General features: G+C 51.8%; 1 protein-coding gene across 2 annotated transcripts in view; it reads left to right on the forward strand.

Moving 5' to 3' along the window:
• Positions 1 to 5,107: 5,107 nt before the first annotated feature.
• Pkn3 (protein kinase N3) overlaps positions 5,108 to 11,232 on the forward strand; it is a 13,456-nt gene continuing 7,331 nt past the window's right edge. The window contains exons 1-9 of one of the 2 annotated variants that reach the window (XM_029536385.1): positions 5,108 to 5,162; positions 6,860 to 7,088; positions 7,230 to 7,375; positions 7,857 to 7,968; positions 8,038 to 8,165; positions 8,330 to 8,513; positions 10,295 to 10,450; positions 10,530 to 10,639; positions 10,750 to 10,893. In XM_029536385.1, coding sequence (XP_029392245.1) covers positions 5,136 to 5,162; positions 6,860 to 7,088; positions 7,230 to 7,375; positions 7,857 to 7,968; positions 8,038 to 8,165; positions 8,330 to 8,513; positions 10,295 to 10,450; positions 10,530 to 10,639; positions 10,750 to 10,893 — 1,236 coding nt within the window. In that variant the 5' untranslated portion in view covers positions 5,108 to 5,135. Of the gene's footprint in view, positions 5,163 to 6,034; positions 6,139 to 6,859; positions 7,089 to 7,229; positions 7,376 to 7,856; positions 7,969 to 8,037; positions 8,166 to 8,329; positions 8,514 to 10,294; positions 10,451 to 10,529; positions 10,640 to 10,749; positions 10,894 to 11,232 lie in introns of those variants that run through there. The other variant, XM_021192549.2, reaches the window with a different exon arrangement.

The raw sequence follows: 11,232 nt of genomic DNA on the forward strand, positions 1-11,232 counted from the left end.
CAGACCTTCCAAGTTTGACTGCATAATGACATCACGTCAAACCTTGTCTCCCCAACTTGGTGTTTTTGATACGCACTTTGCAGGATGACCTCAGGGCCGTGCAGATTGAGTCAAAGGGATCTGAATCATGTCTTAACGTCTCTGTACTGAGTGTGGGCACAGCTTGCTGCTGTGGACTTGTACCCTTGATTTTTATCTCAATTTGGCATTTTCTTTTTAAAATGGGCCTTTAGTTACCCGGACCTCATTGCAGCACCTACCTGCTCCCACCGACACTGACCTGTTGCTCAGTGCCATCTCTGAGGGACAGCTACTGGCATGTCCTCATTGGCAGTGTGAACTGTCAGGGTCAGCAGGGTGAGGTGGTTGGTAGCGTCTGTCACAGGTATGTAGCAGAAGCTCTCAGATGTGACTCGGAACCAGGTGGATGAAGAGCTGTCTGCTCAGCGCCAATGGGCAGAGAATAATGTTTGGGGAAGCTACCTGATGCATAAGCTTTTTAATGCTGTAAAATAGAGCTAAAATTCAATGCCACTTTTTCAGAGATGATTAATGGACAGCCTGGTCAAATTCAAAGCTTTCTGATGTATAAAACTTTATAAATGGAACTACTCCATCAATAGGCAAAGTGTAACCAAAACCTGTCTGGATGGATAGTGTGTAATTTCTGCACAGGACTCTGTTTAGTAAATACATCACTGTGTACGTCAGGAATCTTGCTCCAATAAAGGAACATAAAGATTTTTTTTGGACTGGGGTCATTCTCCTTGTTTTGTGGTGATTTAGAAGGTGCATTGATGGCTGAGGTTCCAGTGCCACTGGCTTGGCAGTAATCAGGGCCCAAATGGTGTGCAGAAGGTTGGTTGATGTACACGAGATTCATAACCTCTTGACACTGGATGTACTTGGGGAGCATGCTGACCTAGAATTAAATCAATACTGACCCCAGGAGAGAGAGAGGGGTGTGTGTGTGAGTGACAAGATAAAAATAGCATTGTGTGCCGGTGGCGCACGCCTTTAATCCCAGCACCCGGGAAGCAGAGGCAGGTGAATTTCTGAGTTCGAGGCCAACCTGGTCTACAGAGTTCCAGGACAGCCAGGACTACACAGAGAAACCCTGTCTCGAAAAACCAAGTGCTGGGATTAAAGGTGTGCATCACCACCACCCTGCTAAGTGGGAACATTTGACCTGGGTTTAGTTCTCAGCACCCACTTAACTCCCAACAACCCTCAGTAACTATAGTTCTTAAGCATTGTCACGTTTCTTGACTTTGCATGTACATCTCATGGATATGGAAGCAACACACATAACAAATGTTACTTCGTGGAGAGCTGACTGAAGACAGCTACAAAGTGAGTTCTAGGACAGCCAGGGCTATACAGAGAAACCCTGTCTTGAAAGACCAAAAAAAAAAAAAAAAAATTATGCTGGATTGGACAGAAGGCTCAGCTTTTAAGAACACCAACTGCTCTTCTAGATAGAGGTCCTGAGTTCAATTCCCAGCAACCAATGATGGCTCACAACCATCTGTAATGGGATATGATGTCCTCTTCTGGTTGTGTCTGAACAGCAACAGTGTACTCACCTGTAAATATAAAATAGCGTTTTTTAAAAAGTTAATTTGTGCATGTGTGTTGGTGAGTTTGTGTAAGATAACTGAGCATATGCCCCGTGAGTGGGTGCTCCCCCTGGGGTTGGGCACTGAAGCTGGGGGTTATTTGTGAACCACCTGATGGGATCCAAACACTGACTCTGGTATGCAGATGTTTGTAACGACTGAGACATTTCCTGAACACACACCCAGGTTTAATTGGGGATGGGTGGTACTGTGTGTGTGTTTGCATATCTTTTGAGGTGTCTATATCNCTGGCTGTTCTAGGAATTTGCTATGTAGACCATGCTGGTCTGGTATCCAGAGATATGCTGAGTGCTGGGATTAAAGGCATGCTTTACCATCCCCGTCTCTTAATTCTTAACAGGTCTAATGAGTTTCAGTTAGTTGTGTGATACATAAAAGCAATTATAGGATGTTTCACAGCTCAACTGATTTTACCAGAGGTGGAGAACAGCTGCACCAGTTGGGTACAATAGGAAGATACACCCTGTAGTGAACCTGAGGCACCTGCAGGCTGGCCAGCCTTTTTCTTTTTGTTTTTGCTTTTTTTGTTTTGTTTTTTTTATTTGAGACAGGGTTTCTCTGCGTAGCCCTGGCTGTCCTGGAACTCGCTCTGTAGACCAGGCTGGCCTCGAACTCAGAAATTTGCCTGCCTCTGCCTCCCAAGTATTCCCAGCTTCTTTCCATGTGAGGGACTTGACCATCTCATTCAGCTTTCTGGTATAGGTAGAGGACATGGTTTTGAAGCAGTATTCTATAGAGGGCTGGGGCCTTTCTGTGGTGCAGTATTTGTCTACAATTTATAGAACCCAACATTTGGGCCTGGCAGTGGGACACACACCTTTAATCCCAGCACTTGGGAGGCAGAGGCTGGCGGATTTCTGTGCAGACAACTTGGGTTTGTGTAGCATTGGCTACCTGGGATTCTACACTAGGCTATCCTTGAGCTCTGATACCTACCTGCCTCTCAGGATGGGACTGAGGACACATGTCACAGGTTCTGGTTCTTTTTCCTGTTTGAAATGACTGCATTTCTAATTAGTCTTGGACCCCTGTTAGCATCAGCCAGTGCCAATGCTCACATATGCACTTCACTGTGTGCATGCTTGAGAGACAGACAGACAGACGGCAGAGAAGTGGGGTTTCCCAGTATCCCTGGCTGTCTTGGAAGTGGGAGTTGGATGGCTCGTCTGAATTCCAGGGTCTTCATTACTGTCAGCAAAATTCCTTTACAGATAGCGACCAGTCCGAAGGAGAGTTCTGAGTCAGATTATTGGCTTAGCTTCTGGGGGTAGTAGTAGTACTTCCTGTTAAGTGAGGGTTGTTTTTTTTTTTTTTTTTTTGTGGGGTGGGGGTGGGACACAGGCTCACTCAAGAGGTCCATCTGATAAAGTTGGACGATGGTGGTGGTGCCCATCTTTAATCGCAGCATCTGGGAGGCAGAGGTGAACAGATCTCTGAGTTCTAGGCCAACCTGGTCTACAGAGCCATTCCAGGAGAGCCAGGGCTACACAGAGAAACTGGGTCTCAGAAAATGGGAAAAAAACACAAACAAAACCGTGTGAATGGTGGAATTACAAACATATACCACTGGGCCCCTCTTGAAATAGCTTTTTCATTTTTAAAGATTTATTTATTTTGTGTATATGAGTACACTGTGGCTGTACAGATGGTTGTGAGCCTTCATGTGGTTGTTGAGAATTGGATTTTTAGGACCTCTGCTCATTCTGGTCTGCCCTGCTTGCTCTGGCCCAAAGATTTTATAAGTACACTGTAGCTGTGTTCAGATACACCAGAAGAGGGCATCAGATCTTGTTACGGATGGTTGTGAACCACCATGTGGTTGCTGGGATTTGAACTTAGGAGCGGTCAGTGCTCTTACCTGCTGAGCCATCTTGCCAGCCCTTGAAATATCTTTAACCTTTGAACTGTAACACTGGCAACTCAAAGGGAGAGATTTATGAGTGTGATTCATAGTTCTCATAAGCTGTGGTTCTTTTTCTTGTTGCCAGAGGTTCTTTTGCTTCTAAATGGAAGGCGATGCCATGGCTAGTGAGACATTTAATCCCAGAGCTGTATATTAGACCTCGGCTCACACCTGTAATCCTGCACGGGAAGATGGAGAGAGCTCAGGAGAGCTAAGATGGAGAGCCTCAGTTCCTGAGGCCAATCTGGGTTGCAGGTGATTCTGTCTCAGAGGAATGAGGTAGAGGCTTCAGAAATGGGCCAGAGATTTAAAACACTGCTCCTGCAAAGGACTTGGCTTTGATTCCTAGCACCTACATGCACTTGATTTCTTCTGACCTCCAAAGATACAAGGCATCCACATGGTGTACACACACATGTGAACAAAACATTCCTATAGGCACATTAAAAAAAAAAAAAAAAGCCTAAAAAGTTTTAACAGTGAAAGTAGCCCTCTACCAGCACTTGGGAGCAGAGGGAGGTGAATGGGTAGCTGAGTTTGAAGTCAGCAGACGCTATATAGTGAGTCCCTTTCTCGAACAAAAAGCAGCCGCAGCAGCCTTCAAACTCATCATCCATCTCCTGCTTCAGCCTTTCTGGTGCTAGGATTGTAACTTCGTGTAGACTGGTTCCAACCACCGCTGCTCAGAGGATGCCCAAAAGGTTAGAGCCAGAACCTCCCTTCCGACCTTCTGTTGTTTGGTTGGTTGTTTTTTGGTTCTTCGAGACTTGATTTCTCTTGATTTCCTTCTTTTTATCTTAGAACTTGTTCTGTAGATCAGACTGGCCATGAACTTACAGAAGATCTGACAGCCTCTGCTTTACAAGTGCTGGGATTGAAGGCGTGGCTGTGGTAGGCTGGGGATAACGCCAACCACAGTTCTGTCTGGCCCTCTCCACCAGGCACACAGGGTCTTCATGACCACACCTGGAGGGCACCCCCCACCCCCATGTTCTGGGCAAATCCTACCCACCTGAGAAGTTCTGCCCTCACTCCCAGCCCCTTAAAAACCATGAAGGTTGGTTTGATTGATCTAATCCTTGAGTCACAGCACTTTACTGAACTCCCTCCTCAGCCCTTGTGGACATCTTTATGGTAAAATCAGAACCTTGACTACCGCTGAGTCAGAAAATTTGTTTCGCACAAATCTGAGTTGGGTCGTAATCTTATTTGGATCTGGCCATAATTTGGGTCAAGGTTTACTCCGTGACCAGGCCAGGCCCTAGCGCACGCTGCGGGCAAAGCTGGAACGGAAATGGCCCTCGGCTTTCCCATCTCTAAGAACAGTTGTGGTGCAGAGCGTGAGCTGCCACCGCGGGAAGGGGACCCCGGATCCGCGGAGCTGAACTCGGGAGTGGCGTCCGGGACGCTGCTCCCGTGCGGCCGGGAGGGGGCGCTGCTCCCCAGCTCCTGCGGGGCGCGCGAGTCTCCGGAGGGGGCGCCCGACCGCGTGTCCCGAGCCACTTCCCGGGAAGTTTCAAGTTTGAAAGTCAGGCGCTGAGGCCCGGGCTTCCGGAACCGCAGTGGAGGAGAGGACTGGCGGGCAAGGCGCCATGGAGCCGGAGGGGGCTGTGCGCCAGGTGAACCAAGCGCACGCAGCGGCCGCGTTTGCAGCTCTGAGCACTCGGTGCCCGGATCCTCACCCTACTCTGACCACTCTGCCTGAGCCCTGGGTTAAGACGCTCTGGTCCCCAGGTCCCCGAAATGACGGAGATCCAGCCCCGCGGCAGCACGCCTGTTAACGTGGAATGTGCCACCGGGGGTGGGGGTGGGGGTAAGAGAGGTTAAGTTCCTTAAAATTCGGACTCCTAGAGACTTGCAGGCAGGTGGGAATTTTTGCAGGAGCGCAAAGGTTGGAGTATAAGGCCCTCCAAAAGGACTGGGGGAGCGGGGGGCCGAGAGACAGGGATCGGGGACAAGATTGTGCCCGAGCGCAGTGGGCGTTGTCCCCAAATACACCACATCCACAGGCTAGAATAAGTTGGCCACTAGAGGGACTTGGCTCAGCATTGTGCAAGGAACTCTTGGGTCCAAGGAGGGGTCCACAATGTGGAGAGGTTTGGGTTAGATGTGTCACTTAAGTAGGAGAGAGAGAGATACTGTTCTACACCAGGACAGTTAGAGGTGAGATGAGGTGTTTATGTAGATGATAACACCCTAGTGTCAAGTCAGGACTTGAGGGGAAGGTGAAGTGCAGTAGATTGGGGCACCCCTGTAAGGCTGGATTTCACCCCTCCCAGTACCCTTCCTCCTTCTTGGCCTGTCTAGCTTATACACATTTTCCGATTTCCTGTGAGCCTCCGCCCTGCAGCAGCGGCAGCTGGTGACTCAGGACCCCGGTGGCCAGCAGGCCCCCAGCTCTGGGGAAGCTTTGTTTGCTCAGGCCTTTGGCTCTAGCCCTCTTGCTTGGGGCGGCCAAAGGATTTCCTGAGCCTCGCCCTTGCCCTCTGACAGCTAAGGCAGGACCAGCCAACCTAGCTGGGGGCTGGGGGATTGGGGGGGCCCTAAACGGAGTAAGCATTCTTTCATGGGGCTTAGGAGATGGAACACCGACAGGTAAGGATAAAATAGAGTGGCTTCCAGGATCCTGGGGATGGGAAGGGGGTCAGCTTCTGAGAGAGAGGTTTCCTCTCCCCGCCTTTGACTGTGCCTCTAATCTGGTGAACAGTTGTAGCTCCTGCTTGCCACCTCTGCCATAGCGCCTGTCTGCCACACTATCTAAGGCAGAAGAAATGAGTTGTGGTGTTTTGGGCCACTGGCTGTCTCCTGCAGGTGACCTAGAGTGAGTTCTTTGCCTACGTTACCTCCCAGGTTCCGGTTGCTTCTCAGACCTAGGGAGAGCAGTGTGGCAGGCTGGGAGAGAATTGAATCACACTGTCCCTCAATCCACAGTGGTCACTCCTCTGTGTTGCCTGTGTGAGCAAGCCACCTAACCCTTCTTTGTTTGTTGCTCCTGTATAAAATGGGAATGAGAGCTAAGCATGTGGGTCTGTGTCAGTGCTCTTGCCTAGCATGCTCCAGGCTGTGGCTTCTTTCCCCAGGACCACAAAAGAGCGGCTACTACCAAGGAGTAGGGAATTCCGTGTGTTGTTCGAGTGTAAAGCTCAGTACCCAGAAGGCACCGGGTGAACCTGGTCTGTTTTCCCTCTCCCTTCTTTGAAAGGGAGACAGGAGCTGGACACTGCAGGGTTCTGAGACACTCTGGGGCTCTGCCTTTTGTATCTGTTCCCTCTTTGCTGTGGAGCAGAGTAGGCTAAGACTTCTCTGCCCTCTGCAGCCTGGGACTGGCCAGAGAGCCCCCGAGGATGAGAAAGAGATGGTCCGCAGAGCCATCCAGAAGGAGCTGAAGATCAAGGAGGGCATGGAGAACATGCGGCGCGTGGCCACAGACCGACGCCACCTGGGCCACGTGCAGCAGCTGCTGAGGGCCTCCAACCGCCGCCTGGAGCAGCTGCATGGCGAGCTTCGGGAGCTGCACGCCCAAGTTCTGCTGCCGGCCTCAGCTGGTGAGCGAGGAGGAGTCTGAGTGCACCCAGGGAACGGGAGACTCTTGAACATGAGCCTGGCCTTGGCTTTGACCACCCTATATCATCCACGAGGTCTGAACTCTAAAGGTAGGAGCGTGCATCCCCTGCCTTGTGTTGCAGAGCCAGTGACCTCGGGACCCCAGCCGCGGGCGGAGCAGTCCAGGGCCCGGCTCTCGGAGGCTTTACATAGGCAGCTGCAGGTGGAGCTGAAGGTAAAGCAGGGGGCTGAGAACATGATTCACACGTGTGCCAGCGGCACCCCGAAGGTAAGTACTGGCGTCTGATGGAGAGCCGTAGGCCTGGCTTCTCATCTACCCGAAGGCAGAGATTTAGTTCTCAGGTATAAGGAGCACAAAGCCAGCCAGGCCCTGTGCCAACAGGGAAATGCTACCCTGACCCAGCTCCTCACCTAATGCTAGAAGTACAGGTGGGTGGGCGAGGCAAGGCTGTGACCCACACTGTCAGCAGGGCCCAACAGAAGGCTAGCGAAGATCCAGCCAGCTGCCGGTCCAGCTCCCTGCCACTACCCTCCGTTCTCCACCTGACAGAACCCTTACTACTTAGCTTGTCAGGGTCTGCTCACCCCGCCAGCCTCCACCCCATTTCCTAGTCCAACAAGGGAGGCCTGCCTGTAGTATCCTCCTTGTAGGAGTTTGAACCTTAGTATAACAGGGGAAGCTCAGCCCCACCCAGGCCCTGGTGGTCTGCCGTAAGCCCCTTCTGATGGGGCGAGAGTCACCTCCGCAGGAGAGGAAGCTCCTGGCGGCTGCCCAGCAGATGTTAAAGGACAGTCAGCTGAAGGTGGCCCTGCTCCGGATGAAGATAAGCAGCCTGGAGTCCAGTGGGTCTCCAGAGCCAGGTGAGGCCTCTCAAGTCAGGGAGGGTGGCCCCTGATGGCCGAGGCTAAGGATTCGCCTCCGTCCTGCAGGCGCCGATTTGCAGGCAGAGGAGCTGCAGCACCGACTTCGCGTAGAGGCTGCTGTGGCTGCGGGCGCCAAGAATGTGGTGAAGCTGCTTGGTGGCCAGAGGATGCAGGACCGCAAGGCACTGGCCGAGGTCAGGCTGTGTCCCCGACTCACTGCTGTCTCTACAGCTCTGCTTGTGTCCATCCACCTGCAGTGGGGCCCGCAGCCAGGGCTTGCTGCCTGTGGAGGGCAGTAGTGAATACCCACGAGGTATGGCCTGACCCCTTTAACCTGGTGTTTATGTCTCCTCTGTAGGCCCAGGCCCAGCTCCAGGAATCCTCCCAGAAGCTGGACCTCCTACGGCTGGCCCTGGAATTGCTGCTGGAGAGGTTGCCTCCCACCCACTCTCTACGCAGCAGGGTGACCCGAGAACTTCGGATGGCTATGCTTGGGAACCCCCAGCCTTTGGGGACCCTTGTGAAACCCATTGCCCTGACAGGTAAGTAGCAAGGATTCCCTCTCACGTCAGAGGGCCCCTTACCTTTTGGAGAGGATGCTGAAGCATTTGGGAGAGAGTTCAGTCCTGCTGTGTGACCTTGGATCCCTCACGCCCCACTCTGATTCTTGGTTATCCATCTGTAACATAGAAAGAATAGTAGTGACCCAGCATGATGGCGCACGCCTTTAATCCCAGCACTCATGAGGCAGAGGCAGGGGGATGTCTGTGAGTTCCAACCTGGTCTTTAGAGTGAGTTCCAGGCCAGCCAGAGAAACATGGAGAGACTCCAAGTAAGCAAAGGATGGAAGTGCCCTCCTGATCCACAAGATAGCTTTGTAAATTCAATAGTTTCTGATGCTCAGAACACAGTCGGAGCCTGGCCAGCGAGGATGGAATTTAAATGTCTGGCCTTAAGTAGGGAGTGTATCGACAGTCAGTCCACTCCCCTGGCAGCCTTGGGGTCTGGGCAGCTTGGACTACCTGTAAGTTCTTTCATGAGGTCTGTCCTTGTAGCAGCAGCTGACTGGCCGTCAACAGATCATGTGAGCTACCAGCTAGAGCCCGGCTGGTGCCAGCTTCAGAACACAATAGACAGGGCTAGACAGAGCCCTGTTCTGTGTGCACCCTTTGCCTAATCTTGGATAATCAAGGAGGGCTCCTTAGAACAGGGGGAGTCTGAGCTTGGCCTTGGAGGGCTCACGGGAGTGCTGATGGCCAAGCCAGCAAGTCTAGCAAGACAAAAGGAGCCTCTTGTTTAAAGGCGAAGAATTTGAGACTAAGGATTAGTCATAGGAAGCAGTTGATAAAGTTCTTGTTTACTGTGTATGAGGTCCTGGGTTCAGTCCCCAGCACCAAATTAACTGGGTATGGTAGCACACACCTACAACCCAACCCCCTGGGAAGTGAGGCAGATTAGGAGTTCATGAATTTGTGGCCAACTTGGGCTAACAAGATCCTGCCTTTAAACAAAAACAAAAACATATGTCAATTTGTAGCCAAACCTCCATTTCCTAAGATGAGTGAGTGTATTGCCTAGACCACCCTTGGTATTTCTGTAAGGTCTCCAAGAATTATCTCCAGACCCAGCCTACCAAAATGATGTCCTCGGACCCAGTTTATACCCTCAGGAGCTCCCGGGTGTCCATAGCTTCCTCCTCTCGTCCTCTACCCTTGGAGACAAAACTCTCAGTGATCTTAGACAAAACATGTTTTGTTTCCATTAGGGACTCTGCCTCGCTGATCAGGTGGGAAGGAATAGGCAGGCAGCCAGAGCGCTGCTTGGTACTTGCCCCTGTGCACTTGAGACCATGGTGCCCACCAGGCCCTGAACTCAAGGTAGCCGTTTCCTTCATCCGGTGGCTTCACAAAGCTCTGGGAGAAGTCCTGGTTTTTTTTTTTGTTTTGTTTTTTTGTTTGTTTGTTTGTTTTGTTTTTTTCGAGACCAGGTTTCTCTGTATAGCCCTGGCTGTCCTGGAACTCACTTTGTAGACCAGGATGGCCTTGAACTCAGAAATCAACCTGCCTCTGCTGGGATTAAAGGCGTGCGCCACCACTGCCTGGCGAGAAGTCCTCTTCTTACATTCCTGCTGTGTTCTGCCACTGCATAGTCACCTAGGAAGAAGATCTAACCGGGCTGCTAAGGATGCTGGGTGGTTACCAAGTGTGGTCAGTAGGGTTTAGATCGGCTGCTTTTAGCTGTGACCCTCCTCGACCAGGTGGTGTCCCTCTGGGGTTCCATGGGTGGTGGCTCCTGACAGAGGGCTCTCCTGACTCCCAACCAGGGACATTGCAGGTTCGCCTCCTGGGTTGCAAAGATCTGCTGGTAGCTGTGCCTGGACGGTCTCCCATGGCTGTCCTGGCTGGTAGCCCTTCTGAAAGCTGGCTCCGAACAAGGTCCCGGCGGCAGCAGCAGCAGCGTGGTGGAGGCGAGCTGGCCAGTAAGTAAGGAGAAGCCATGGGAGGTGTTGGGGCCCCCCTGCTCTGGCCATGCCCTAAATTCGAGCCTTGGCACTACAGGTGAGGTACTGGCTGTGTTGAAGGTTGACAATCGTGTTGTGGGCCAGACAGGATGGGGAGTGGTGGCTGAGAAATCCTGGGACCAGGCCTTTCTCATCTCCTTAGACCGAGTAAGGCTGGCCTTTGTGTGGTTAGGGTTAGCTGTGGGGTATCGGGAGGGGGGCACTCAGGTGAGGGCCGATGACAAACCCCATTCCTCAGCCCGGTCTTTTCCACATAGGCCCGTGAGCTGGAGATCGGGGTTCACTGGCGGGACTGGCGACAGTTGTGTGGTTTGGTGTTCCTGAAGCTTGAGGACTTCCTGGACAATGCCTGTCACCAGCTTTCTCTCAGTCTGGTGCCACAGGGGCGGCTCTTTGCCCAGGTTCCTACTGACCCCTGACCTCTAACAGGGGGGGTCTTTAGGACTGACATTTTGGATTGGGGTGATGGCTCAGTGGGTAAAGTGTGTTTCCTGTGTAAGCATGAGGACCTGAGTTCAAATCCCCAGGATCCGTATAAAAGCCATGTGTGGGGTCGTGTGTCTATAAGTTCATGGCTGGCTATACAGACAGATGGGTTCACCAGACAGTGAGCTCCAGGTTCAGTGAGAAACCCTGTCTCAAAAAATAAGGTGGAAGGGCAGACACTCAGTGTGGTATCAACCCCTGCCTACATCAGGAGTGCGTGTGCGTGTGTGTGTGTGTGTGTGTGTGTGTGTGTG

This window comes from Mus pahari, chromosome 3 (genome assembly GCF_900095145.1).
Source record: "Mus pahari chromosome 3, PAHARI_EIJ_v1.1, whole genome shotgun sequence".
NCBI lineage: Eukaryota > Metazoa > Chordata > Mammalia > Rodentia > Muridae > Mus > Mus pahari.